The sequence below is a fragment of the Aquila chrysaetos genome, chromosome 6 (assembly GCF_900496995.4).
Source record: "Aquila chrysaetos chrysaetos chromosome 6, bAquChr1.4, whole genome shotgun sequence".
Taxonomy (NCBI): Eukaryota; Metazoa; Chordata; class Aves; order Accipitriformes; family Accipitridae; genus Aquila; species Aquila chrysaetos.
This window is the reverse complement of record NC_044009.1, coordinates 21,146,629-21,173,792: the sequence shown is the minus strand read 5'-3', so window position 1 is coordinate 21,173,792 and position 27,164 is coordinate 21,146,629. Positions and strand designations below refer to the sequence as shown.

General features: G+C 33.6%; 1 protein-coding gene across 1 annotated transcript in view; it reads left to right on the top strand.

The window, feature by feature from the left end:
- The window catches only part of DNAH7 (dynein axonemal heavy chain 7), a 127,416-nt gene that overhangs the window by 38,751 nt on the left and 61,501 nt on the right, over positions 1 to 27,164 (top strand). Inside the window, 16 exon segments of the mRNA XM_030017391.2 lie at positions 1,017 to 1,229; positions 2,145 to 2,254; positions 2,725 to 2,893; positions 4,193 to 4,295; positions 4,397 to 4,524; positions 5,703 to 5,915; positions 6,993 to 7,091; positions 10,518 to 10,766; positions 13,756 to 13,905; positions 14,991 to 15,173; positions 16,004 to 16,180; positions 16,476 to 16,607; positions 17,259 to 17,483; positions 18,903 to 19,100; positions 23,099 to 23,254; positions 24,951 to 25,119. Coding sequence (XP_029873251.1) covers positions 1,017 to 1,229; positions 2,145 to 2,254; positions 2,725 to 2,893; positions 4,193 to 4,295; positions 4,397 to 4,524; positions 5,703 to 5,915; positions 6,993 to 7,091; positions 10,518 to 10,766; positions 13,756 to 13,905; positions 14,991 to 15,173; positions 16,004 to 16,180; positions 16,476 to 16,607; positions 17,259 to 17,483; positions 18,903 to 19,100; positions 23,099 to 23,254; positions 24,951 to 25,119 — 2,674 coding nt within the window.

Genomic DNA, 27,164 nt, shown 5'->3' with positions numbered 1-27,164 from the left:
TAAACAGAGGGGTTTCATAGATTTTGAAAGCGTTGTCTTGTGGACTGTGTGCATTCTCAGTGATATACAGTCATATGGTCAGAAGGATAGCACCAAGGAATGCTGCTGATATGGAAGTTAAGGACATATTCTGTGCCTCAAATGATATCTCATGTTTGCTGAGGAAAGCTTAGTGGTAAGCAAGTGGGTTATTTTCCCTGAGTTGAGTGAGGCATTTCAGATTTTGTCCTGGTCAGAACTTCTAATGCAACACTCTAGAAATTGAACTGCTTTTGAGCTGTTTACTGCTTTATTCTCATAAATAAAAAGTGCTTAGTCATACTAAGCAGATGATTATCCAAACTTAATATTTGGAAAATAACTAGCTGAGATGAGAGATCTCAAAATCATCGTTATCTATTGAGGGTTACAAGTGCCAGTGTGTTAGGAGAGGAACAGCAGGCTAGCAGGAAGAAAAATCTATAACAGGCCTAGGTAAGTTTTTCTCCAGACAAATAGAAGCCATTCCTCTACGGAAACATGCTTTGGTGTGAATGTATTACTAAGGTTAATTCCCACTTTTTTATTTCAATTCAGTAAGGTACTTCTTCACATCTAAGTACTGTCATGATACAAGTGCTTTTCTTAATTGGGCCTTTCTTGTTTACCAGCAACTTATTAGCATGAAAGAAACTATCAATTACTGTTTTAAAGAAATTATTAAGCTAACTGAACACAGACTATAACCAGAAGCTGATAAAATGAAAAATTGTAGAACAATGCATTTTCTTGTTAACTTTTTTGAATTATAGATGTGTTATTGTTTCTAACTGTTGTGGGACATGGTTCTGTAAAAGTAGAACCGCCCCCACCCCCAACCACAAAACCCTGTTGAACTACCAGTGAATGAAGGACACTGTTCTACTATTATAGTGAGAAGGGATTTCTTTAATACAGAGAAATAAAAGTAATATAAGAAAAAATAATCATGCCTTAGACTAGACATGCGACTTCTTAACTTTTAAAATTTTTTGCAGGCACTAGAGGATTTTTTGGAGCAGAATAATAGACAGATTGAGGACATTGTCACCTTGGTGCGAGGAAAGCTGTCTAAGCAGAATCGAGTGACTCTAGGAGCACTTGTTGTGCTTGATGTTCATGCTAGGGATGTTCTTGCATCTCTAGTAAGCAAGAAAGTCAAAGATGAGAGTGACTTTGAATGGTTAAGTCAGCTTAGGTACTACTGGGAGGTAAGTGAGACCTCTCAATCCTATTACAAGGTAATTTCTGTTCACAGTTTTTCAATTTCTGCTTGCTTGCTTACACAGAGAATGGTTACACTACTATGAGAATTTCTGCTGATTAAAAAAAATACCTATAACCAATCATTTTATGGATTGCTAGCTAGAATGGCCAGTAGCCAGCTGCAAACAATTTTTAATTAAAAGTACTTTTTTCATCACTGCTGAGTCTCAGTACATTTGCTGAATTTGCAGGGGGAGTTACAGACAGAATTTGTTCACTCAGAGACTGTATTTTGGTTATCTGATTCTGCAGGATAGAGAATGCTATAGGGATGACAATTTTCAGTTAGAGGTTTTAATCTGATTTATTGTCAATATTATTTTATTTGTGCATTACATTTATTGGAAAAATAACAATGTTTGTACTGGAGAGTAGTAGGATACTTTTTATGTTCATCAGGACAAGATTTCCCATAATACAGAACACATTGCATGTGAAATTAAAAAAATTGTCTATGTAGGGATCATACATTGCTGTATCAGAGTAATCAGATTGACCATAACTACAGGTATTGGTCATGATTACTTCTGTTTACCTTTTAGAAGTCCGTTAGCTTTGTAAGTAGCTACACAAGACAGTTTTACTCTGCAATATGGTTAGTAGGACCTTTTTTTAGATAACAGTTAATGTAAAAAAAAATGGTCTATTTGTTCAATACTTTAGTATCTATTAATTGGCAAGTTTTTTTTTTATTTGAGCCACATTGAAACTAGTATCTGAGAGCAATCGGTAGTCTGCCATGTAGTTTTTTCTAACAGCGTGGGGCCTGTTAAGGAGCCTGAGGAATAGTGTTGAGTTGTGGCTGTGGGTTTTTAAAAAATTATTTATTTAATCTATAAAATTACTACCTTGTTTCTTAGGAAGGGCATCTACAAACAAAGATGATCAATGCTGGACTGAGGTATGGATATGAATATCTTGGCAATACTCCTAGGCTGGTTATTACCCCACTTACAGACAGATGCTACAGGTAAAACTGCAAGTTACTAAATGTGCTGTATTAGCAAGAATTTATTTAGTTGAGATATTTTAATTAGTCTTGAGAACAGATGACTGCAGAATTGTATTTTTTATGTTCTAATAGGTGTAATTAGAACAGGATATGTTTCTCTTGGTGGAATAGAATTCATCCTGCATGAATATTTTAATTTAAATTTGTGATAAACTTAATCTTTTGTGGCACTATAATTAGTGATAAATTTCAAGAGGATTTAGATTTAGAAAGTGGAAAGTAAGCTATTCTCTATTGTGAACTTCTAGTAAACTTCATACATCACTACACATTTGTAAACTACAGCTGGCTAGAAGGAAATAAACTGTACCATCATAGGAAAATCCAGACATGAAACAAAATGTTTAAAGTTTCTGGTAAAAGTTACAGCAGCTGGAAAAATAGCATAGAAATTAATATAATTTTTTTTCCTATTATTTTATTTCCAGAACCCTATTTGGTGCACTACACCTACATCTTGGAGGTGCCCCTGAAGGTCCTGCTGGAACTGGAAAAACAGAAACTACAAAAGATTTAGCAAAGGCTGTAGCTAAACAGTGTGTGGTTTTCAATTGTTCTGATGGATTGGATTACCTTGCATTAGGAAAATTTTTTAAGGTTTGGATAAATCTTGAGGGTCATATTCTCAATCATGTTAAAGCCCTTTAATTATTTTGGCACTTGAAGTGGTCTTAAGGTATTGTAAATGTATCTTTCTCCACTTCCAGGCCACTATATAATGCTAGTATTGTGCAGATAGGTCTTACTGTAAGAATCCAGTTGAGATATCAAAATGTTTTTTATGTGCTTTGAAAATTAAATATACCATAATGATTTTATTTGCTTTAAATAGGCAACATAGATGCCATTTTAATAAGTGCATTTTTAATAGCTGATTGCAAATTTTAGGGGACTTGAGGTTTAATCTAAACTCTAAATAAGCTGGTAAAAGTCATTATATTATACAAATGAAGCATATATTCATTTCAATATTAGCCTGAGTAGACAGCTCTGTATTATGAAAATCTATCCTGAATGGACATCTGTGTCTTATAGCCCAGTGTCCTGGTTTGGACTGGAATGATACAAAAATAGAGCAAGTATGCTTTCCTCCCTGGCATTATTCTTACCTTTTGAGTCAGAGGTGGCATTGGAATGAAGTGATTTGTCTTCAAAATTCAACATGATGGAAGTTCACCAAAATAAGCTAAATTAAGAGTTTTTATTTAGAATGATGAAAGCAAAATTCTGTGTCTTAAATGGGAATTCTAGAATTACTGTTTACAAAGCATGAGATGCCATTGAAAGACTACCAGTGCTGCAGAGACGGTAGAGTAGCATTTGGGGAGCATATCTCAGAAAAGACCTATGAATTAACCAGAACTGTAGGAAAAGAGAATTATTCTTTAGTTGCACTTTAAGTAACATGGTATGCCATAAAATGCCATAACCAAATGGTGAATTTTAGTCGTGCAGAAGTCCTTACGTTGCCTTTTGTCACTGTGAACTCTGTTAGCATAGGTGCAAAAGAAGAGTAAGTTTTTTGGAGGCTTATTTAGCGCTTCCCCTTTGTCCAGTTGCAAAATACTGACTGTAAAGGTAAAACATGCAAAATGTATGTATTTGATAGGCACTTTGCATGTGACAGAAGAATTAGGATTTTGGAGTAGTTTGTATAGTTTTTTTTTTCTTAGTTGTTGGGTTTTTTTAACAAACAAACCTAGTTTTTAAATGTCTGTAATTCTTTTTGAAACAAATTCTGTCTGGAGTGATTTTGTTTAGAAGTTAGTGCTCTGGATCATGTATATAAGTCCTTTCTTTGCACATTAAAAACTTTTCTTATTGCAGTATTGTTTTGATAAGCATGTCCAAAATAAGTAGTTGCTTATTAATTAGTCATATGTCTGTCTCTTCTAGGGTTTATTGTCTTGTGGGGCATGGGCTTGCTTTGATGAATTCAACAGGATTGATTTGGAAGTACTCTCTGTGGTTGCTCAGCAGATTTTTACTATCCAAAGAGGTAACCTGTTATTTTAATCATATCTTTCACTTACATATGACAACAAATAAAGATGCAACAAAACCTGCCCAGCAATGACATTAGTTTTTATTTCTCCATAGGCATTAATTCAGGATCTAATTTAATAGTATTTGAAGGAACTGAACTGAAACTGAACCCTACATGTGCTGTCTTCATTACCATGAATCCTGGTTATGCTGGGCGTTCAGAGCTTCCCGATAATCTTAAGGTATTATAACACTTATAATTTTATTACTTTTAATACCTAATACAGAAAGTAAAAAAGAAATAACTTTTTGTCAAATATAGAAATTTTTAAGAATATTTAGTATCAGTTACCTTCAGTTTTTGATTACACTAGTGTAAAAATCATCTTCTCTGAGAAGAAAAAGAAAGTGAAAAGGATAATTGGACTGAAAAATAGGAATAAACTAAATTTTAATATGTCAGGAAGTGGTTGCTTGATTCAAGGTCTGACTGTCAGGATAAAAAAAAAGAAAGTTAAAAAACCCCAACTTCGTGGTGTTTCCTGGCTAAGCACCTGAAAGTTCAAAAACTAAAAGGAACACTTTATAGTGTACAAGCAGTGAATAATATCTTAATATTGAACAAAACCATGGGTTTTTATTAATTTCTGTTTTTTCTGATCTTTTGGGTTGATCTGAAGGGACTTGTGGTGTTTCTAATGTAAGAGATATATATTCTGTTTAAGTTTATTATTGAGTGACTGTTACAAGAGTGCTACATCTTCTCTTACCCTTTAAATATATTTGTCCTTTGTCCATGGAAAGAAAAGGAAATCTGAGCAAATATCTTGATAAATTAATAAAAACATGGAAACGTACAGTCTTTGTAAATATTTCTCAGATCTGTCTGGGAAATTTACTCACTAACACATCGTATGAATACAAGATTCAAAAATACTACTTGTAGAGATGAAAGGATAATTTAAAAAACATTCAGGTAGAATATGAAATGTAGCAAAAGTTTTGTCTGTTTGAAAGTATTCTGATGCTTGTTTGGTAGAACAATGGTAAAATTGAAGCATAACTTGCAGCTGAACAACGCTAGTAGGAGTCTGACAACATTAACTTATTTGTGGTAGTTGTATTGCACTCCCCTATTTCTTCTAGAGCTTGTGGTGTTTTATGTGTTTTTGTTGTTAATCTTCAATGAAGAAGACCTACAACCATGAACTGTCACAATCGAAAATAAAGTATTTGTAAGCATTTATGGAAAGCCATTAAATATATTGCAGTCATAATCGTGATAGTTAAATTTAATTGGCTGTCACCATATTAATGAAATAATGAAAAAAATAGTGTTTTATGTAATTGTAGAAGAAAGTTGTGTATAATAATGTGGTATAATTTTTTTGATGTGATTTTCCATATATATGTTTAATAGGCTCTCTTTAGAACAGTAGCTATGATGGTTCCTGATTATGCCATGATTGCAGAGATTGTTCTGTATTCTTGTGGTTTTGTTACTGCTCGACCTCTATCTATAAAAATTGTAGCTACCTATCGTCTGTGTTCAGAGCAGTTGTCTTCTCAGCACCATTATGATTATGGAATGAGAGCTGTGAAGTCAGTACTCACTGCTGCTGGCAACCTGAAGGTAAATGATTTTTTGAATTTTCTTTGTCATCCAATAACTTAGTAACGTGTCTGTTTTGTAACAGAAGATACACTATTCTACATAATGGCAAGTAGCTGTTCAAAATGTCATCCTGTGATATCTATGAAGATGAAAAGGTTATGTATTAGGGTATAAGCTGGGGAAAGTCAAGAAAAGATAAAGCTACTGGGCCATTCACCACATGACTTGTCACTGAATGATGTGCCTATTAAGTGTGCTGATTATCTTTCAAGAATTCTAGTTAAATTCAGGTTTACTGTGTTGTTTGCATGTTGGCCACTGCTTTGCTCTGCTTTTCTTGTCAGGTTCAGACACCTTTGCCATAGTATGTGAACACTTTCCAGAAACACACTGGTTAATATCTGCCCCATGTGACTTTGATCACTCTTTTATCTTTAAGAAAAATGGTGTAGGATGTAGTATTTTGTTTTGGCTTGCATTGTGGATGAATGCATACATTTTACTAAGAAACTAAGCTGTTGTTTTATTAATTCAGTTATTTTTATTTAGGTAGACTAGTATAATTTATAATTCTCTTCCATTCCAATTTTTTTTCAACCTATAATCCTACTATTACAACCCCCCCTACAAAACTCAAAATCAGTAACTAAGCTATGTATTGTGGCAGAAGAGGCACCTTTTTTTTTTTTTTTAAATAACCTGGGAAGGAGATCTACATGCAAACTTTTAGAATTTCCACTTTGCTGAAGGCAGAAGTTTTACATCAAAGTAGGGAAAATTATCCTTCTTAGGAAGAAAAGGAATACATCTTAGAAAAAAATTAATAGTTTAGGAAAAAATGTCATATCAAATTTATAGTAACACCTATCACTGGGCATAAATGAAAGTGAAATTGGCCTGACTAGAAACCTACTGCAAACACCTTGATATGAATGTATAAACATACATCCAGAACATACGTTGTTCAGTGGACTTGAACCTGCCAGAATAATTGCATAGAGGCGCAACAGGAAACGTTCAGTAAAACGGGCAAGCTTAACATCTGGTTTTTGAAACTATAAAAATTAACTAACTCTATTTTTTTATATTTTTTAGTTGAAATATCCATCGGAAGATGAAGAAATTTTGCTCCTTAGATCCATTACAGATGTCAATCTACCTAAATTCTTGTCTCATGATTTACCACTTTTTGAGGTAGAAAACATACAGATTTTTAGTAATGTCAAGAGCTCGCTAAAAATACTAGTTGATAAAAATATTATGTAACAGGTTTGTCAGAGAGATGGACCAAAGACTTTTAAAATCTAACCTGTAATCAGTTTAAAACTTAGTCTTAACTGTTCCTTCTTAGCAAATATAGCGAGCATTTGGGTTTTGATAGTTTAGACCAATGAAAGTTTCTGCCAAGTCTACTGCTTGAAATGGTAACATACTTTTTTTTATATATCGTGTATTCAAGATTTCAGAGTACCTTATATTCTTAGGAAATTGGTAGGTACTAATAGTGTTCTCTTTATAAGAGAAAATTTGGATTTTCTTTTAAAACATGTGCAAAACAGTAAATAGACTAAGTGGCCCACATTCATTCTTGTCCTGAGCTGATCTCAGTATGGAACTGAGCTGGAGAAAATGAACGTTAACTTACTCCCCCTGATTTACAGGATGCACTAACACAGTGAGTCTGTGTCCTAATATGTGCCATTTGGATTGGACTTCTAACGTTACTGCAGGATGGGCATGTTTAATATACCTGTGATTGAACAAGACATGCCCAACACAAATATGAGCTGTGAACTTCATTAGGAACAGTTTGCAATCGTCTTTGGTAGCTGTGAGCTTTCTGTGTCTTGTTAGAAACAGAAGAAAGGATCTGGGCTGGTTTATATAGATGTTTGGAAACTGTGAAAACGTTTTCCTTCATGTGTACCTTTTTAAACATTAGTGGAAAGATTTTATTTGGAAAAAAAAAAATGTTTCTTCATATACAGCCATGGGAATTTGTGTGCAATTATACACTTACAACATCAAAAACTCTCACGAGTTGTTTTGGAGAGGAATAGGTATATTTTAGCAGTCATATTAGTTGCAATTATATTTTCAGTGACCACTTATTTTTGTGTAATTTTATAATGGAATAAAATGAGGTAATTTCTATAAGAAAACATCCATGAGGGCATGAAAGTAATATGGAAGCTCTTTCCTTCAGGAATTTTAAGAAAAAACCTTAGAAATCTGAAGCACAGAAAAGGTAATTGCCTTGCCCAAAGTTATATGAAAATGTAATGAGTTAGAAACTGAACATATGTCTCTGGACATTGTTACTCTAATCTAATTAAAAGTCTGCTTAAATTACACACTTGTTCCTGAAAACAAGTCATGATCATGAAGGGAGATTTCATATTTCCATGAGTTTTGAAACAGTGGAGATAAATTTAGAGAAGCTGTCTGGGAAAATTGAAGCATCTTCACTAGTTGTTTCTCTTAAGTTTTTCAGTCTTTAAGAATAGCAATGTTAAGAATTTAGTGTACAGAAATTAATTCTAAGTACATTTGTGAAGTAATACTATACATTTTTCACTTTTGTAGAATAAGAAATGGATGCTGATTTAGAGATGAAATAGCCTTGCACGTACTAATATTTTTCTCATTGGCATATCCCCAAAATAGGAAAAATTTTATAAATTGAAATTAGGAAGTATCACATTATCAACTTGTAAACAGCAAAAGAAGGCTAAAGAATGTAAGGCTAATAAATGGAATTAAACTAGATGATTATGTCAGTACAGAACACATGCATGTTAGAAGGAAAAACACCAACAAATGAGCATGATGCCACAATGTCACTGTAATTAGTTATCCATTGGGGGACACACTTAAGGGTCAACAGTAAGTTAGGCCTAGAGTATGTGGGAATTGTAATAGCCGAATTGTGTTACTTCTGGAATAAAGTAGCTTTGAAATTCTTATCAGATACAGAAAGAATTTTAAAAACATTTAGGTTCAGCAGCAGTAATGTAAGCTAAAATTTTAAATATACCTTTAAGAATGATTACCACTTTTATTATGAGATATATATAAATTGAGGAAAGAAATTAATATCACACTTGAAGGAAATTGGAAACACCCATGTCCTCCCTCATTCATTTTCATTTTACCGGTTTTGCCCTTGTTCAGATCTCCAGTGTAGTCAGGTACATCTGGCTTGAGATACACAGTAACTCTTCTGTGTTTATGTAGGGGCATACAAATGATACATGCTTTCTCTGTCTTGTTTTGCTCAAAACTCTGCTTCACTTTGCTTTCAATTACTTATGGTCTGTCCAGATTTTTGAATGTTGATTTTTAACACTTAAAAAAAAGATTTTTCCTTTACTGCTATCCTGTAGTATATTGCATTGAGCCTATCATAAAGTCTTTGGGCCCTATTAATGGGTTTGTTTATAATATTGATCCCGCTCTGTTGTTAAGATGACACTTTTGCCAGTACGAAGTGGCAGTACAACTTATGCTGTGATAGTAACTGTTTTCTTTTAATATGGTATACCTACATTTCCCCATAATTATGTCATCCATTTTGTAAGAAGGAAATTATTAATAAATTTTTTTTCTCTCCTTATCTTATTTATAAAATCTAGTAGGCACAGAAAGACCATACTCTAGCACAAGTGTATAAATCTTTAATTCTTTAACAGAGAGTGTGGAGAAAAAGTGCAGGAGGAGAACAACCAATGGAAATTTTACATCAAATGTGTTTCAGACAAGAAAAGCTGCTCACCTTAAACACAGCTTGATATTTCTACTTGAGAAATATGATTATTTTCATTGGAAAACCCTGGTTTTGTCATAGTCAATTGTAAAACATGCCCCTGGTAGCACAGAATGTTAAACATGTATTTTAATACACTTTAATAAAACACTTTAAGGTCAGGATATGGTATGCTCATAAATATGTTAACAGTGGAAACTAACAGTGCTAAAAGAAAACCAAGGCAGACAGTAGAAGGAAACCAACATACATAGTAACAGGAAAAATGTCAAAATAATGCTATTCTAAGTTCACCAACAATTGCTGTCTTCATTTCTAAAGAATACGTTTTATTTTGAATTTTTTTCAGTAATCTTTGCTTTCCAAGTTGATACTGCAGGTGTGTCTAGTCGAAATGATAGCCCGGAGATTCTTTGTCTCATTTGTTATATCTTCAGTTTATTCTCTATCTTTCTTTTGTTTTAAGCAAAACTGCAGGATCTTTGCTTTTAAATTTAGATTTCAGTTAATTATTTTTCAGTTATTGAGGAAAAAAAGGTAAATGCTTTCTCCACTTTCTAACTGCAAGTTTTATAAACTAGTTTAATAAAAGCTAATGTTTATCAGGAAAGAATATGCTTAGTTAATCACTTCTCTATGTGCCCAGGTAAACATGAAAAAGATACATGAAATATCAATAATAAATTACAAAGGCAGAATTTTGGCTCAGACAAGAGTGACATGAAATTCATAATGATTTTATTTTAATCAAAATAGGTATTAGTCTGCCTAGTGTCAACAAAGGGTTGATTGCATAAATTTCAAACCAAATTACTGTGAAAATAAGTGTACTTTCCAATTAATTGTTTGGATAGGGTATTACTTCTGACTTGTTTCCTGGTGTGAAGCTACCAAAACCAGACTACAATGACCTATTGGAAGCCATCAGAACAAACTGTGATGCTATGAATTTGCAAATGACTGATGTATTTACTATGAAGATCCTGCAGATATATGAGATGATGATTGTGCGTCATGGCTTTATGATAGTTGGAGAGCCTTTTGGAGGAAAAACATGTGCATATCGAGTTCTGGCAGGAGCATTGGGAGACATATGTGAGAAGGTATCTAAACATTTTTATAAATGTTTCTGATGAAAACTGTTTTCGAACAAATTTTATAAACATATTTTAGTGTTTATACTGAATACAGAATTTACTTTAAGGAACTTGAAAGTACAAGGAAAAGCTAAAGAATTTGATCGAGAAGCTGTACTTCCAAACTTACTTTGGATGACCCAATTTTAAATATAAACACATTTCATACATTTCATGTGTTTCTACACATGGTGTTTTCTCTAAATTCTTTCATTGGATTGGACAAGGAATGAATTAGCTACTTGAAATTTTATGATAAACTGTTCCTTGTGAAAGCTTGATACCAGATTTCCAACTTACGAGAGCTGCTGAACTCTCTTTTAACAGAGGTTATTCAGTTTAGAACTACACCAAATAATGAATCTGATTCATAAATTTATACAAATTTTGGAATATTTTCTGATAAGAATGTAATAAACCCATGTAAACCCAGAAACTAGTCTCAAATTTTGATTATTTTTGAAACCAGAGTATTTTGGTTTTTCAGACAAATTTTGGATATAAAACAAATCCAAGATCTGTTCTGCTAAGTAACTTCTCACCTGACATAGGAGAAGTGGGTAATAATTGTTATCTGTGGAACATTTAAGTGGTCCAGTAGTATAGCTATACCAAATCTTGCTCAAATTCAAGCCATCAAAATATTTATGTTTCATATGGGATCTCTGGAATCCTGCCATGTGGGCTGTGGAGGCTTTTGCAGAATAATCTAATCATAGTTATTGTCTTAAGTGCTCTAAGGACCCCTAGATTTAGTCTAGTCTGATCTGCTAGGATGGTATGTGAACCCCGTACAAGGCGCTTTTGTAGCTGTTTCTGAAATGAAATGTTTAGGATTTGAGACTTGAGAGTTGACTGGCTGACTCGGTGAAGTCCAGGTACCACCAGAGAAAAACAGTAATAGCCATGAAGCATAACTGATCTTCAGGATGCTGAATTTCTTCTGACTGGCTGACTGGAAACCTGCAACCAACAAACTTAGCAAAATTGTTTCATTTCCTTAATGGTGATCTTCAGGCAGGCACCTTGTATTTTTTTTGCAGGTATCAGCAAGACTAGACTGGCTAGACTTTCACATTGGTATTGCTATCAAACAGAACTCTGTTCTTATGCTCATTTATTAAAAGCTGTTACATAGTTGCTTCCTATATTATAAATTAAATTGTGAAGCTTTTGCTTTAGGTATGTAGGTGAAATTCTGTTCCTGCCTGTCACTCCAATAAAACAGTATTAACTTCCTGCTTTTCTTTTTAATTCAGTGAATCGTTGCCCACTCCTTCCCATTTCTGTTTGGTAAAGAAAAAAGTTATGTGGTAGAGTAAGAAATTTTTATCTGATGATTTTCTTCCTGTTAGCTCATCTTCCTAATCAACTCTAATGATTAATTTCATGGCCATTACACCTATTGGAGCATCTTTTTTTTTTTCCTTTTTTTTTCTTTTTTCTTTTTCCCCCCTTTTTCTCTCTCTCTTTTTTTTTTTTTTTCCTTTTCTTTTTTTTTCCCCCTAAAAGAACTGGTATCCAACTAATCAACAAAATTTCATTTTGATTATGATAACAATTGGGTTTTTTTGAGGATTTTTACCATCTTGAAGAAAATCTTCTCGTTGATCTGAACTGATTAGTGTTTAGTTCTGGGAACTCTAGCAGCTCTATTGAGACTATATCTGAATTTTATAATTAGGGAGCATTGTGACGAGTAAGATGAGAAGGGGAGATTTGTGATGAATGAGGTAAGAAGCTGCTAACAGAAATAATACAAAAGAAAATTGTAATGTACTTGCAAACCTTGAAGATTATAAATCTAAATTTTTGTCATTGCAACAGCGTTTTAATTTTTTAGCTGGGCAACTCTGACAAAGTTGCTGTACTTGCTTTTTTTTTTTAAATTGTATTCTTGTCATGCTTGTGTGTTTGCGGTTCACATAGCTTGTAAGTCTTTCCAAGATGTTATCCATTTTCCCCTTTCTTTAAATATTAAATTTCCCTCTGAATATTGACTTTGGTGAAATAAAAAAGTATGTTAGAATGAATTGTAATTCAATACAAACTGTCAGAAACAGAAGTTGTAATCATACTTTTTTATAAACATACTTGTTTCTCCTTTGAAATAGTATAATAAAAATTCCTGCATTTTATATTTCATGAAGGGAAACAAAGAAAGGTTATGTGTATCTATGGGAGGAAGGCAGTCAGAACAGACAGGAAATGGGGCTGAACTCCAGATTTCTCAGTTCAAGTTCATAAACACTAGGGCTGCTTTTGGAAGGAAAGAGGTTTTGTTTTTTTTAAATCAGGGATAGATGTTTCTTGTATTTTAAGGCTATAGTAAGTAGGTGTTCAAATGAGTGTTTGCAGTTTGTCACTTTTGCTTGTAATCAGTTCCTGTAGAACAGTGGTTTTTCAGCCACCTGATCTCTGATGTGTGCAGTATTAAATGTCACATTTAGGCACAAGGAGAGAAGAAAATAATTAGTTGAAGTTTAATCGAAAAGTAAAATTAGATATTTTTACATGGTTTAAGTAAAAAAACCCCCACAACCAAAACCCCAAACCAACTTCGTAACCTCGTTTTGACATCAATCTCAGAAATTTTCCAAGGCAGTCATATTTATTCCTTAAACATGGAAAAAATGGGATAGAGAGATAAAAGGGCTTGGCCTGTTGTAATCCCTGTAAGTGTAAGAATAGAACTTGAATTCTGTTTTCATTTATCAAGCCAATGTTCAGTAATAAAATTAGACTTCCAACTGCACGTGATAAAGTTGGGATAATTGTCTTTAGACACTTGTAAACCATCTTTCACACACAATATGTGTGATGTCTTTCCTGCTGTAAACTGATCAAATTTTTATGAAGGTTTAATAATATATAACTGTAAAATTCAAAATAAAACAAATGGCATAATAAATTCTGTGTTTGGTGTTAACGGATTTTATTACTTTTGTGTGTTCAGGGGCTGATGGAAGAAAATAAAGTTCAGATCACTGTTTTAAATCCCAAATCCATAACAATGGGTCAGCTATATGGACAATTTGATCCAGTGTCACATGAATGGTCAGATGGCATCCTAGCAGTGAGCTTCAGAGCATTTGCTTCTTCCCCAGTAAGTGCTTAAGAGGCTTAGAGAATTTTGGGAAATGACTTTTCAATTTATACATTTTAGATTTAAATTCCGTGTTGTTTGCACAACCATTGTAGGATTCATATGCTTAATCATTTGAATGCAGAGACTGCAGTTTGGCTTGATTGTAGTATGCTCCATGCAAAGTCCTTTTTGGATGTTAGTGAACTAAGATTTGTGGTTCAGAAGTCCTTATGTGAAGATAAAGGGGGTTTTTTTTGTTTGTTTGCGTATGTTATAAATAAATGAATATTTAATCTTTCTACCATATTGTCATTCCTTATTTTGTCTGATTATGGCCCAAATCTGTGCTGTTTATGTATATGGGCATTCTGATGATTAATTTGGAAGAAACTGCTGTCTAAGTGTGGCTTATGGCTGACCTTCTATTAAAGTCCATTGAAATATTTTCACTGAGTATAATAAAAGATGTATCTACCAGACAAATACTTTACTTTTTGCTAGCGATTGCAGTATCTGACTCTTTGCCCCTGTAAACTTAAATAAACTAACAGTATATTGAAGTTGATCAGTGTGAAGTTCACCATCTCTAATAACATTTGGAGAACTGCGCAACTGCTTCGTAATTTCCTGTAAGAAATATGATGAATACCTATGACTATTTGCTTATGTTGTAAAAAAACCAGACACACTACGTTTAGATATTACCATATTCCTTAAATTAGTCCTATTGACTTCAATGGTAAGTGTGCAGTAGGTATTACGGATGAGTAGCAACTTGTATTAACAGTCTCACTGTGTCGTAAGTCAAAGTATTTGAATACGTTGTAGTTTGACAGAAACAATGTACTACATTTCAAGTATAACTGAAAGAAACCAGTCAAAGATATTAACCTTCTATAGTTAACTACAGTATATGCTTTAAAGTTATAAAATGAAACTGTAAATATAGATTGTGATTTCAGAAACTGCTTGTGAATACAACTCTCTGAGCATTTTCAATTATTTTTTGTGGAAAATAACTTTAGATCTAAAGTATTTATTTTACAGTAAAAGTAATAAAATAAATTGCAAATATTCAATTAAAAATATTTTCTGCAAACCAGACTCCAGATAGAAAATGGTTGGTTTTTGATGGACCAGTGGATGCAGTATGGATTGAGAATATGAATACTGTGCTTGATGATAATAAAAAGTTGTGCCTTATGAGTGGAGAGATCATCAAAATGTCACAGCAAATAAGCCTTATTTTTGAACCAATGGATTTAGAAGTTGCTTCTCCTGCTACTGTAAGTACCTGTCTTTGAAAGAGTGATTACAAATGTCTTTGATTATTGTGATATATATTCTAATTTTTTAAAAATATACTTAACTGAGACTAGTAATAAGAATTTTGTATTTCTTTGATGTATGTTTGAAATAAAGAACATTGTAGCTTGGTTTTCTTGTTTAAATTTTTCATAATTGCACAATATGATGTGAAAATTTACATATTTACATATGTAATGTAAATTACATCTAGAGAAGACCCTGTAACTGTTCAGAGTCCAACTCTTGCAAGTGCCTGACAAGAAATATAAAATCATTCATGTGCAAATATTTAATCTCTCAGACAAATTCTCGTAAAACCAACAGTCACTGCATTTCTGGCACCTGTCTATATCACACCTAGTTTTTCTGATGGCACACTGGGGAATGCAAAAATTTTCTTTTGAATATGAATAGAGGTTCAGATAATATTATAAACAGAACAAAGTATCTGCGTAGTCATACTGGAAAGGCATTTTTACTCTAAAAATTATATAAAACTTAATTAAAAATTAAGTGGTAGGCACTCTAGTATATTATCTTTCGTGACCTTAATGTTGGGAACTAATTCTATTTAAGAGGAAAATTTGTCTTAGACGTTAGGTCTCCTGTTGGCTGAAGAAATAAAGCTAGTTTTGAAACTTGTCTGTCTCAGGGCTCACAGAACCCCACTGTACACTTTGTACCAGCTTCTAATAATCCCAGAAGCTGTATGTTATAACACTGAATGTTATTTTATTTTCTTGTAGATAGGAAAAATCTTTGGAGATTGCATAAAATAACATGCAACTGTTTGTTTCTTTATTTTTAGGTTTCAAGGTGTGGTATGGTCTATATGGAGCCGAATATGTTAGGCTGGAGACCATTAATGATGTCCTGGCTAAATAAAATGCATTCAGGAATCAGCTCTGTGCATAAAGAATTTATAATAGGCCTGTTTGACAGAATGGTTCCGCTCTGTCTTGAGTTCATTAGGAAATACACAAAGGTAGGATAAAGAACTTTTCTGAGAAACTAAGAGCGTATGAATTGTTTTCACTTCCAAGTGCCAAAGGAACAAATCGTTTTATTTGGACCATATTAGTTTATAGTTGTTAAGATGAAGGCTGTGAGTGAGCGTTGTTTCTGTGTGGTGTTTAACTTGCTTCTGAATGTATTTTAGACACATTTATCTTACAGGTTTTTTTATCTTCACAGTGAGGGAAAAGCCCCCACTGTCTAGCAGTCTCTTTTCACTGAGTAAAACACACCTGCAGCTGAGGGTGTTTCTACTTTCTTTTCAGGAACTGTCTCCTACTTCAGATACAAACTTAATTCGATCACTAATGAATCTGATGGACTGCATGATGGATGAATTTGCTGATGACGCCAAAGTTAAAGCTATGAATGACCATGACATTTTTTCTTGTCTTGAGGTATGCAGTTTGCTTAACGTACAGAATAGGCATGTCCAAACCAGGCTTTAGTGAAATGGACTTCACAAGCAATAAAACCTGTATTGTGTAATTAGAATACATATTTTGTAATGTCCATTTAAGAAAATACTATTACCTTCTTTATAACTGATACATAGTTGAGTCTGACATGTTTGATGTCTTGATATAAATTTAATGAATTTTATACAAACCAGGCAAAATTGTATATGATTCTCCAGTTTCTGGTATCTCAGTTTACTAGTTAGACCAATGCTATCTAAGGATTACAATTCAAGGAAAGCCCACTTAACAGACATAGACGTCACTGTATGAGATAGGCATTTGAATAAGAGAAAGATAATCTAAATTTTTCTGCAATAAAAAGCAGTTTATGCTTGAACTTTCTCAAAATAACAGCTCTGAGATGAACAGGTCAGGAATTTTGCTGCACAGCAAAGGTGATCAGATGCTGATAGTTAACATAATGGTGTTCTATTTTACCAGCAGCGTGGTTCCATACCACATACATAAAATCAAGTTGGTCCAGTGTAATTCTACTGTGATTTGTGGCAAAGAATTCTTTGACTTCAATGAACAAGAACTTTGTAAATGCAGGTACTGAAGTTACATTTTGTTTTTTTCCAACTCTAGGGTATTTTTTTGTTTTCACTGATATGGTCTGTAGGAGCTAGCTGTAAGGAAGATGATCGACTGAAATTTGACAAAGTTGTGCGAGGAATGCTTAATGGACCAATTAGTCAGGAGACAAGAAAACGATGCAAATTGTTGAGCAGTATTGATCAACAGCCTTCAAAAGCTTTCACAATCCCATTTCCAACAGAAGGAACAATTTATGATTATCGGTTTGTCAAAAAGGTGAGGATTGCAAAGTAAGATATGGACTTCCATTCTGAAGGAATCTTTTATGAATGTTACAAGATGTGTATTGTTATTGTAAATTTGTTTCTGCTGCCTGCATCTTTTATCACTGAATAGGCCAGATGTCTGTCCTTGCAAGCTAGTGGTCTAGTGTTCTGGCTGGGACTTGCAGTACCAAAGCCTGTTTTTTTGGCTACCAGAATAATTGCCTGTTGTGGCAGAACCAGTTAGCAGCAAATCTCAACCAATTATTTTTTTCTATTATTTTTTAATTCTTGATTTCTTGCAAGATTATTTTATGTTGGGTTTCAGCCCTTTTCTTAGCTCAAGGAAGCACTTGATATACTTTAGGCCATAACTCTCTCATTACTGTAGTAGGCTACTTCTCTGCCTCTTCTTCTTTGCCCCTTTTTCTTGGGATTAAGAAGTGAATCCATGATGCATCTCTCCCAGTGGAGAAGAAAACTTCTCACACTGGATCTAGTATGCTTCAGAGACTCCAAGATAAAATAAATGTACCTTTTTTTGAGTTTGTCATTCCTGTGAAGTCCTGTTGCAGTACAATGAGAATTACTTTTGTCTAGATTTCAGCACATGCATGATTCCTGTGTCTTGCCAGGGAAAGTGGCTGAGATTTCAATCATTGGTAAAGGCTTTATGTCTTCTGATCATAATCCATAAAAACATGTTCTTCCAGTAAAGGGGTTTTTATGTTCAGAGGTGGGAATATGCCCCCTCTAAGAAAGACTTTAGGAGAGAGCAATCTCTAGGAATTTCACATGACTTTTATCTCAAGATGAAAATTGTTGCGGATAGGATAGAACATAAAGTTGTTTCAGGGCTTTTTACAATTTTTTAAAAATCTCCTTATATTGATTTACCGCTGGAAAGTTTTGACATCTTTTAAGACTCCTCTAGCAGGCTGATCTAGAAGAGAAAGCTTTGCTGTGGAGCTTCAGCACTAAAATTAATCTGCCCTCAAATTCCATAGTTTGGAGGTATTTATTATGAATGAGAGTCTGTGAAAAGGCTGACTATGCTTTTTTAGTTTTAGTGATTAAATTTATACCGTAATTTTCTATTTTGTTACATATTTATATACTATATATAATGTATATATAAATATATGCATTTTTCCATTATATGATGTGTACAGATATAAAAGGTAAGATAAAGTCCTTGTCTTTCAGTAGTTGCATGCTTCAGGCACAGGCGTTATGTTTCTTTTTAAGTACTGTCAAATTGAAAGCGCTGCATTCTGAAACAAATCTATGAAATTATTTTTTAAGCCTTTCAAATATTGGTAGATAACCCCATCTGTTAAGTCATAGAACTTTGATTTTTCTATTTCCATTGGTTCTATGCTGTTTTTTCCAGTTTATTATAAATGTATGACTTTCATATAAATTAAAATAGGGAGCAGGAATTTGGGAACCCTGGGTGGAAACACTCAAATCAGCTCCTCCTATACCTCAAGATATGATGTTTAATGAAATAATTGTACCATCTGTGGATACTGTTCGATATACGGCATTGATGGAATTGTTGACAGTACATCAAAAACCTTCCATATTTGTGGGGCCAACAGGAACTGGAAAAAGTACCTATATTACTGTAAGTACTTTTAATACTGACATTAGACATAGTTATAAAAGGGGTAAAGTGACTAATAATTCGATAATTTTTTTAAAAAGGAAAAAGAGACATGAATTTTTGGATAACATGAAATGAAATTATGCGCAACTAAAAATGCAGCTGCGTAGCAGAAGGTTGTGGCTTGTGGTTTTGGATTTTTGTTTTTTTTTCCTTCTCTGCACTTCCAGCCTAAATTCTTAAGAAGCACCCAGATATCCATGGGAATAAGCTGCTAATAGAACCCAAACAGGACTATTCAGTTTGGGTCCTGTATTGATTTACTTTGCATTATGATTGTAGATATAGTTGGAAGAGTCCAGACAGATACTGACACACAAAAGACTAAACATTTAATAAGACATGCACTCAGGATTGCTCAAAACGAAAAGAAATGCATACGTCCTAGAGTTAGAAGCAGCAAAAATGTGTACTGGTATTATTGTGGAAAAGTTTAGTAGATAACCTTTCCTAGTCAGATGGTACTATGACAATTCCATGCACTGGAAAACAGGGAAGAACAAGAATTTCGTCACTTAAAGAAACATGAAGGCAAAAAATTATAGCAATATTACAAAAGAATTCTTTATAGAAAAAGACTATAGTGGGAAGGGGAATTGGCTAGTCAAGGTCTTCCCAGGCAGTTTTCTTCAGATAACCAGTTAGCTATATCTGGTCATTACAATGAAAATCAGCTGCCCATTTCAAGAGAAAAATTTTAAGTCAAAACAATTGTGTGTCCTGTTTTATAGAATGCCAAATATTCTTTACCTGTCTTATCCTTGTCTTTGAGAGAAAATGAAAAAGAAACACAAATAATAATGACAATCTAATTTGACTTTAGCTTCTAGCAGTACACAGTTTCTGTTATTTCTGAAACAAAATCTTCTCGGCAAAATACTAATACTTGATCTAGTTGTAGGATTTTTAAGCTTGATATGATCTTCCTGTAGAACGGAAAAAAAAGGACAGTTTTTTTCAGTATATAAACAGTTAATTTTTTCAACGTGAGTCTAATTTTCTAGGAAGTAGCAATGTCAACAATTGTTTAATATTTAAAGAAGTTATGTTATACATTGGTACCTCATATCAGCCATCTTACATAGACTAATATTACATTGCATATTTCTATATATGACACATGCAATACATTAAAAAGACTATTAAGGTAGTAAAATAGAGAGTTCAGAAGCTAATAAATTCTACCTTATACAATAATCTGACATCTCTTGTGCATTCATTATGATAAACTCTTGAATTGCATGACCATACACTTCCCCCCGCCTCCCCCAATAGGTTTCCAATCTTACTGTTATAGGTATTAGTCTTTTTACTTTTTTTAAAAAAAGAAGAAAGGCTGTTTTATGTAGAACCTCTGCTTCACTTGCAGAGCTTCAAAAACTTGCAGTAAATTCAGGAAAACAGCAGCTTTGGGGGATGGATTCTGTCCCTGTCAGTGATGGAAGAAGCCCTCTGTAACAGCAGACAAGTCAGCTAAGTCCAACTTTTCACAGGCAATTATTGTGTTCCTTGTTTTCTGGAGGGCTGATTTGAATCCATAGGTTCTGATTAGCAGAAGTGCTGTTCTTAAAAAACCAGGTTGTTCTTATTTGAAGTTAGATATCTACCTGGATAATATTTTGCCCATTACCTTTCCATATCTTTGTACTCGTGTGTACCATAGAAAAGCTTGTAAGAAAATTATTAATTTTGTCTTTGAATATGATTTGAATTCTGTTTAATAAATAAGATGAGCACTGAAGAGAAAAAAAATCATTGACAGCTGTTTTTTAAGTTACCAGTGTGCAGTTTTATATTGAAAGAGGCAAGATATTATTAGGCACACTCAGGACTAAGTATAATCAAAACACATGGTAGTAAGTAATAAAAACATTTAATGTAAGTAGTTACTTAGTACAGCCAAATGCAACCTCTTTCTCAGAGCTTGTGAAATTCTAATCAAAGGGAATAACAATCTTGTAAAAAGCATTGTAACTTCAGGTATTAGAATAAGAAATCAAGATAGTTTTTTTTTAATTTTATTTTTTCCATGTCTACAGTATTACCTTTTTTGTCTACAGGGATAAGTCAGACTGTATAATTGAAAGCAGATTTTAATATCTTTTTGAAATAATTGAGTCGTCATTATTTTGGGATAGATTATTTTTTCATCTTCAGTCACCAAGTGATGCTTTGTTCATTTTAATTTTTCATGTGGTTTTTAAAATAATATGGGCAATATAGAAAATTATTCTAATGATCTAGATTAAAAATTTTAGGTAAAATTTAATTCTTCAGACAGATCTGACAGATGCTATGAGTTACATCCTGATACCATCAATCTTTCTAGGAGACCATTGAAATCTGACAGGCAATGGAACTGTGCCAATAGAATGTACATGCTGTTGAGGTTCACTTACAAAAATTTCCAAATTCAGCACTTTTTCACTGGGTTCCATCTAGATCCATGGGAAAGTATACTTTTGAGGTAAAAAGGGAATATGTGAGTGGAGGTATGGCAAAGCCGTTATTGCATTTGTAGCTAATGAGATTCTCTAAGTAAACGATAAGAGAGGAGGAAGAACCCATTCCTCTGAGCAGCACAAAATTGATTTTTTTTGTTCTTTTTTTCTCCAGTACGTCTTTTTGTAGAGGATTTTGCTTCTGTTGATTGTTCCAATGCAATTAGCATGAAGCCTGTGTACATTCAATTGTTTTGCAGAGGGAGCAAAACTTGAAAGTTATGTAAGCAAATGAAATAAATTTGGCTTCATGGTCTTGAATCTGTTATCTTTCCTTCCTTTAAACTTCCTTAAAAATTAACTGTGAAGTTACTCAGGATTATTTAACTTAGTTTTGTTTTTAAGTTACTTTTCTGAAATAATTTTGAAGAAAATAAGTGTTAAGACTGGAAGGAGATCTGTTCATAAAAGACCATTCCTGGAATATTGATGTCAGAAATATAATAAAGCATGAGTAAAACATTTGTTTATAATGAAGAATACGACTAGTTTCTACTGCCTAGTTCGTTTTTGGGCTGGCAGTTAAGAATGTGATATTTCTTGGGAGTTCAGAACTGATTAAAAGAGCAAAAGAAATATGGCCCTTGAGTCACATTGCTCTGGTTTCCGTAAATTGTCGTCGTTGTATTTTTGTGCAGCAGCTCAGATTTTTCCTTCAAGGATAGACATTAAACATTCTTTCTGCTGAAAAAACTATATGGTATGAACGGTCTCAACAGCTGTTGACAGAGATTAGACTAGTCATTAGAAACATTACTTTATATGCAATAATGCTCTGTAGCAACTGCTGGAAGGATGGAAGGGTATCTTCCCCCTGTGGTTTTACTCCCATGTGGGTAAGAAATGAATCCCATTCACTCTTACTTGAAATACTGTCTTTGATCCAGATTTCCCCCAGAGGTTAAATTGCAGCTAACGTAAGGGACTTTGGAAAGTAGTTAGCATTATAAAATATTACCAATCTTGATGGTAAAGCTTATCTTTAGATATTCCTGCTATGCCCTTTGAAGGAAATATTCCTGGAAACTCTTCAAAACTAGGCATAAATATTTGGACCTGTGGATACTTTTGCAAATTTGAGTGTGGATTAGTACAGGCAGTACGTATCAACTCTAATTAGTACTATGAAGTATTGTGTGTGCAAAATATTAACATACTGAATTTATGTAATACACTAGGTAGGTTTTTGGGTTTCTTTTTTGAGAAAATGTGAAAGTGTCTATACGGGGGGTAGAAATTTTTCTCTGACAAATTAAGTTTATTATGTTTTGAATTATTCAAGAATATTGGTTTATCTGATGAAACATGATGATTAGAGTTCTCTTAGAGATGAATTACTACTTTATCATTTTAAGTGAAATAAAAATAGTACAAAAATGTCTGCTGTTTGCTAAAGTGCTATAAAATTTGTTAATCTATGTATATAGTTTAACTTTCTCCGCTTCACAATCCTTCCAGAATTTTCTTTTAAATAATTTGAATAAAGAAGTCTACAAGCCACTGCTCATTAACTTTTCAGCACAAACTACAGCAGCTCAGACTCAGAATATTATAATGTCCAAGCTGGATAAAAGGAGAAGAGGAATTTTTGGACCTCCTCTTGGGAAAAGAATGGTAACTGATATATTTCTGTATGTAAATAAGTGTTTAAATACAAACAAATATGTAAATGCATTATTTTCTCAGCTGATCATAGGTGATATCAGGAAAGGATGCTCAATTTGAAATAACCTGTCAGAGTTCTAATTCTTCTAATTTAGTGCCTCGTGTTTCTCTTTTTTCTCCCTTCTCCCAGTAATATGCATCCTGTTTTAATCAACAGAAGAAAATATGATATATGATATGAATAACTGTGAACAGCATTGTTATACTTCCCCCTCCATATTTTGTGATATTATCTTTGAGATAAGAGTTCTGTATGGGTAAGCTTGTTGCTGGTATGAAATCATTGTTGAGAACTCAGCGTTGAGCATGAGGTTGGACTAGATGAACCCCAAGGTTCCTTCCAACCTGAATAGTTCAATGATTTTGGAAGCGTTAAAGGAGATTTGAATCTTTTATGTTGTTATCACTGATGCCTGCTAAACCCTGCAAGATCAATGGAACTCTGAATACTCAGAAGCTCAAGAAGGATATTAGAGTAGACCCCCCCCCCCCCTTTCTTTTCTGCAGTGGGAAAATCCTTTTCTCCTTTGTCTAGAAGAGTTGCAATGAGACTGAAAATTAAAATCTAAGGAGTTTCCATTATCTTTTTTTTTTTCAACCCAGATTAAGGAATAATTTAGCTTTTAAGGAAAATTTAAAAATTATTATGTTTAAAATGCAATGATAGATGTGTATGATTTAATACCAGTACTTTTAGGATGCCTATAGACTTTTTGTATTTGCAGCCTTGTTTTTTTCTTATTTTCAGTATTTCCTAGCTATTATTTAATAAATGCTTATTATCAAGAGCAAAATGTGTTAATGTTGGAAGTTCCTTAAGGAATTACTATTTAAAAGTTACAGTGTTTTAAGGTCTTCCCCTGCCTCCCCCTCCAAGATATTCTTTTAAGATGTATTTTAGCCCAGTCTTAAAAATGTAAAGATACTTTGAAGGGATAAATTTTGTCGTGATCTGAATTAGTCAAGAACACTTCAAACCATTTCAGTATGTTGCCCAAACTGCAGTGCTAAAAAAGATACAAGGCCCGTGTTTTAATCTGTTTTTCTTTTGACCAAATTTCTACTCTGTATCAGTTAGAGAATGAGAAGAAAGGGGGGTAAAATGCATAAATGTGTTTCTAGAACTTGCATCAGTTGCATTAGGTTAGTTGTGTGAAGATGTTTCCCAATCAGCAGTGGCCTATACTTTAGGAACAGCAGTGCCAAGAAAGTTGTAATGTTTAATAGATTTAAAACCAGAACCATAGTCTCACTAAAGTTTGAGATTTTTGTGGATCTTCTTGACTCCATCTTTTTTTTCCAAGAAAAGCCATGTAACAAGCACAGTAAGGTTTAAATAGCAACTATTAGTTTACCATCTTTCATTAAACACAGTCAGAAATAAGAAGAGAAGCACAGTTTTTCTCCCCTCTATAAGTATGTTTTGTAGTGGCTTTAGAGTGACAGTTTTTTATTTTTATTTAACTCAGCAGCAACTCCATTAAGAGCTTAGGGCTGCTTTTCAAAAACATGTATTTAATGTGTATCACTCCCATCAATTTTAATGGGAGTGAATTGATGTGCAGTGTTTCCAGAATCAAGTGAAATGATGGCGTATATTCAGTAAAAGAAATAAATGCAAAATCCTTTATGTTTTTCTTTTCAGGTTGTATTTGTAGATGATGTTAATATGCCAGCACGAGAGGTCTATGGTGCTCAACCGCCTGTTGAATTACTACGGCAGTGGTTAGATCACTGGATTTGGTATGACCTTAAAGACTGCTCAATGATTAAACTTACAGATGTTCAGATTGTGTGTGCAATGGGACCACCAGGTAAGAGGCGTGTCTTACATTCTTTTTCCTGTTTGATTTCCAAAGGCTGAATGCTTATTGATGAATAGTTTTACAGTTTGGGTCTTTTAGGAATAGGACTCAAGGAACCCCTTCCTTGCAGGAAACATGAACAGCAGTCATAGTAGAGTGGTTGAGGAGCAGCAGAGAGACTACACAAGCCTGCCAGGAAGAAATATTGCTTTTCAGGAAGACCAGAATGTATCTACAAAGTATTTATGAAATCCCTTTGGTCTAATGACATCCTCCATTGGCCTACAATTTTATTCTTCTTCAAAACTTTTCTAAATAGCACTAAGTGATGTTCTTAGGCAGATAAACCTGACTTTATTTGGCAAAAAAAAAAAAAAAAAAAAAAAAAGGCATATGATGCAAAGATGTCATTATATTTCTGATACCTGCATACACATTGACTATATGAGCTATTTAGTTTAAAAAATTGAGTCTGGCATATTTTATCAGTTAAAATGAGGAATTAATGTTTCTTTGATGCTGTTGTGTTTGCTTTTAAGGAATCTATACGATCTATTTCCTTCACTACAGCAGGAATCATGTAACAGAATTTCTTTTCACAGAATTCTTCACAGCCCTGTCTGTAACATACCACCTAAAAAGTTTGTCATAGCTGGGCACATTTATAGTGTTTAATCAGGATATGATTGGTACTTTCCTCCTCTTTTCTGCTTCAGTCGCCCTGGACTTTCCTCCTTTCTTTTGTAGAGTTGTGGAGCTGTTTACACACACAAACACACCAGTTCTTTGCTGGTACAACTTTTGTGTTTGGGACAGTGATGAATGCCCATGGGATAGGGGTCCACTGCTGTTTCACCTATCTGGTTTCCTAAAGAAGCAAAACTGCATCTTGCAATCATTTTAAATTAGAGGCAGTGTTCATCCACAGTTCAAAGCACTTGATCTAAGTACCAGTCTGTGGAATAACTGAGCAGAAGGAAACCGTGAAAGAATTTTAAAATTTTACATCTTCATTTTTCCTAAAGCTTAAGTGAAGTCATGACTTGTACTATGTTCTGGCATAACTTAATTGCACAGGTCCTTTTTTTTTTTTTTTTTTTGGTGGTGTTTTTTTGTTTGGGTTGGTTTTTTTGGTGGTTTTGTTTGTTTGTTTTGTTTTTTTTTACATCAGAAATAGCCAAATCTTGGAGGTGCTTTTTCTGTAAAGCATCCCTTCATGCTACACTCCTGTTCCAGGGTGATAGTGTAGAAGTGACTTTCAACTGCTCTGAAATTGGGTCAAATTTTCCTTTCCCAGGAGAAGTTTATAGCTAATTTTGTTCCAGCACTCTTCTGGTTGAATGGTGAAAAATGGACTGATCAAATGTACAAGTTATGGTTCTAACTATTTGTGTCAAATATCACAATTCAGCTTCAGGCTGAAGAATTTATTTTAGTATCCTCATACAGGGAACTACTTCCAGAACTCATAAAATTATATTCTCCTTTCCAGCCTGTGTTTATTTTTTTTTCTTCTAATAAGAAATGAAAATCTGAAATCTGTACATGTATATAGTGCTATTGAAGCAAATATAAAGCTATTTAAAGAACATTTAAAGGTATTTTGTTAAATCTAGGTTTAAAATTTATATTAGGAAAAGATTATCTTTTGGGTAAAATTCATATTTATATCCCAATGGCTTGTGTAATTTTGCCATCAATGCACACATAAGCTTCAAGAAGCTTTGTAAACTACTGTGTCTGAGAGATGACCATCATTGGGGTAGAAGGAAGTAGGATGAATAACTGGTCTATTTAGCATAAAATACTGAGATTCATCAGCAGATACTAGTAATGCATACACAGCTAAATATAGACAATCACTAGTTCTGCTTGCAGTCTCAGGTGGCTGAATGTGAGACAGCTCCAGGCCAGGAGTCTTTTAGTTTCATTAGTGCAGGGTCATGCCTGAGCTACAAAGTCACGTATGCTAATTTGTTTGCCCTTAGCTATGTTCCTGATGTTAGGGATGTTAGATTGCCCATTTTCAGCTACTTTTTTCTGATTTGCTGCTT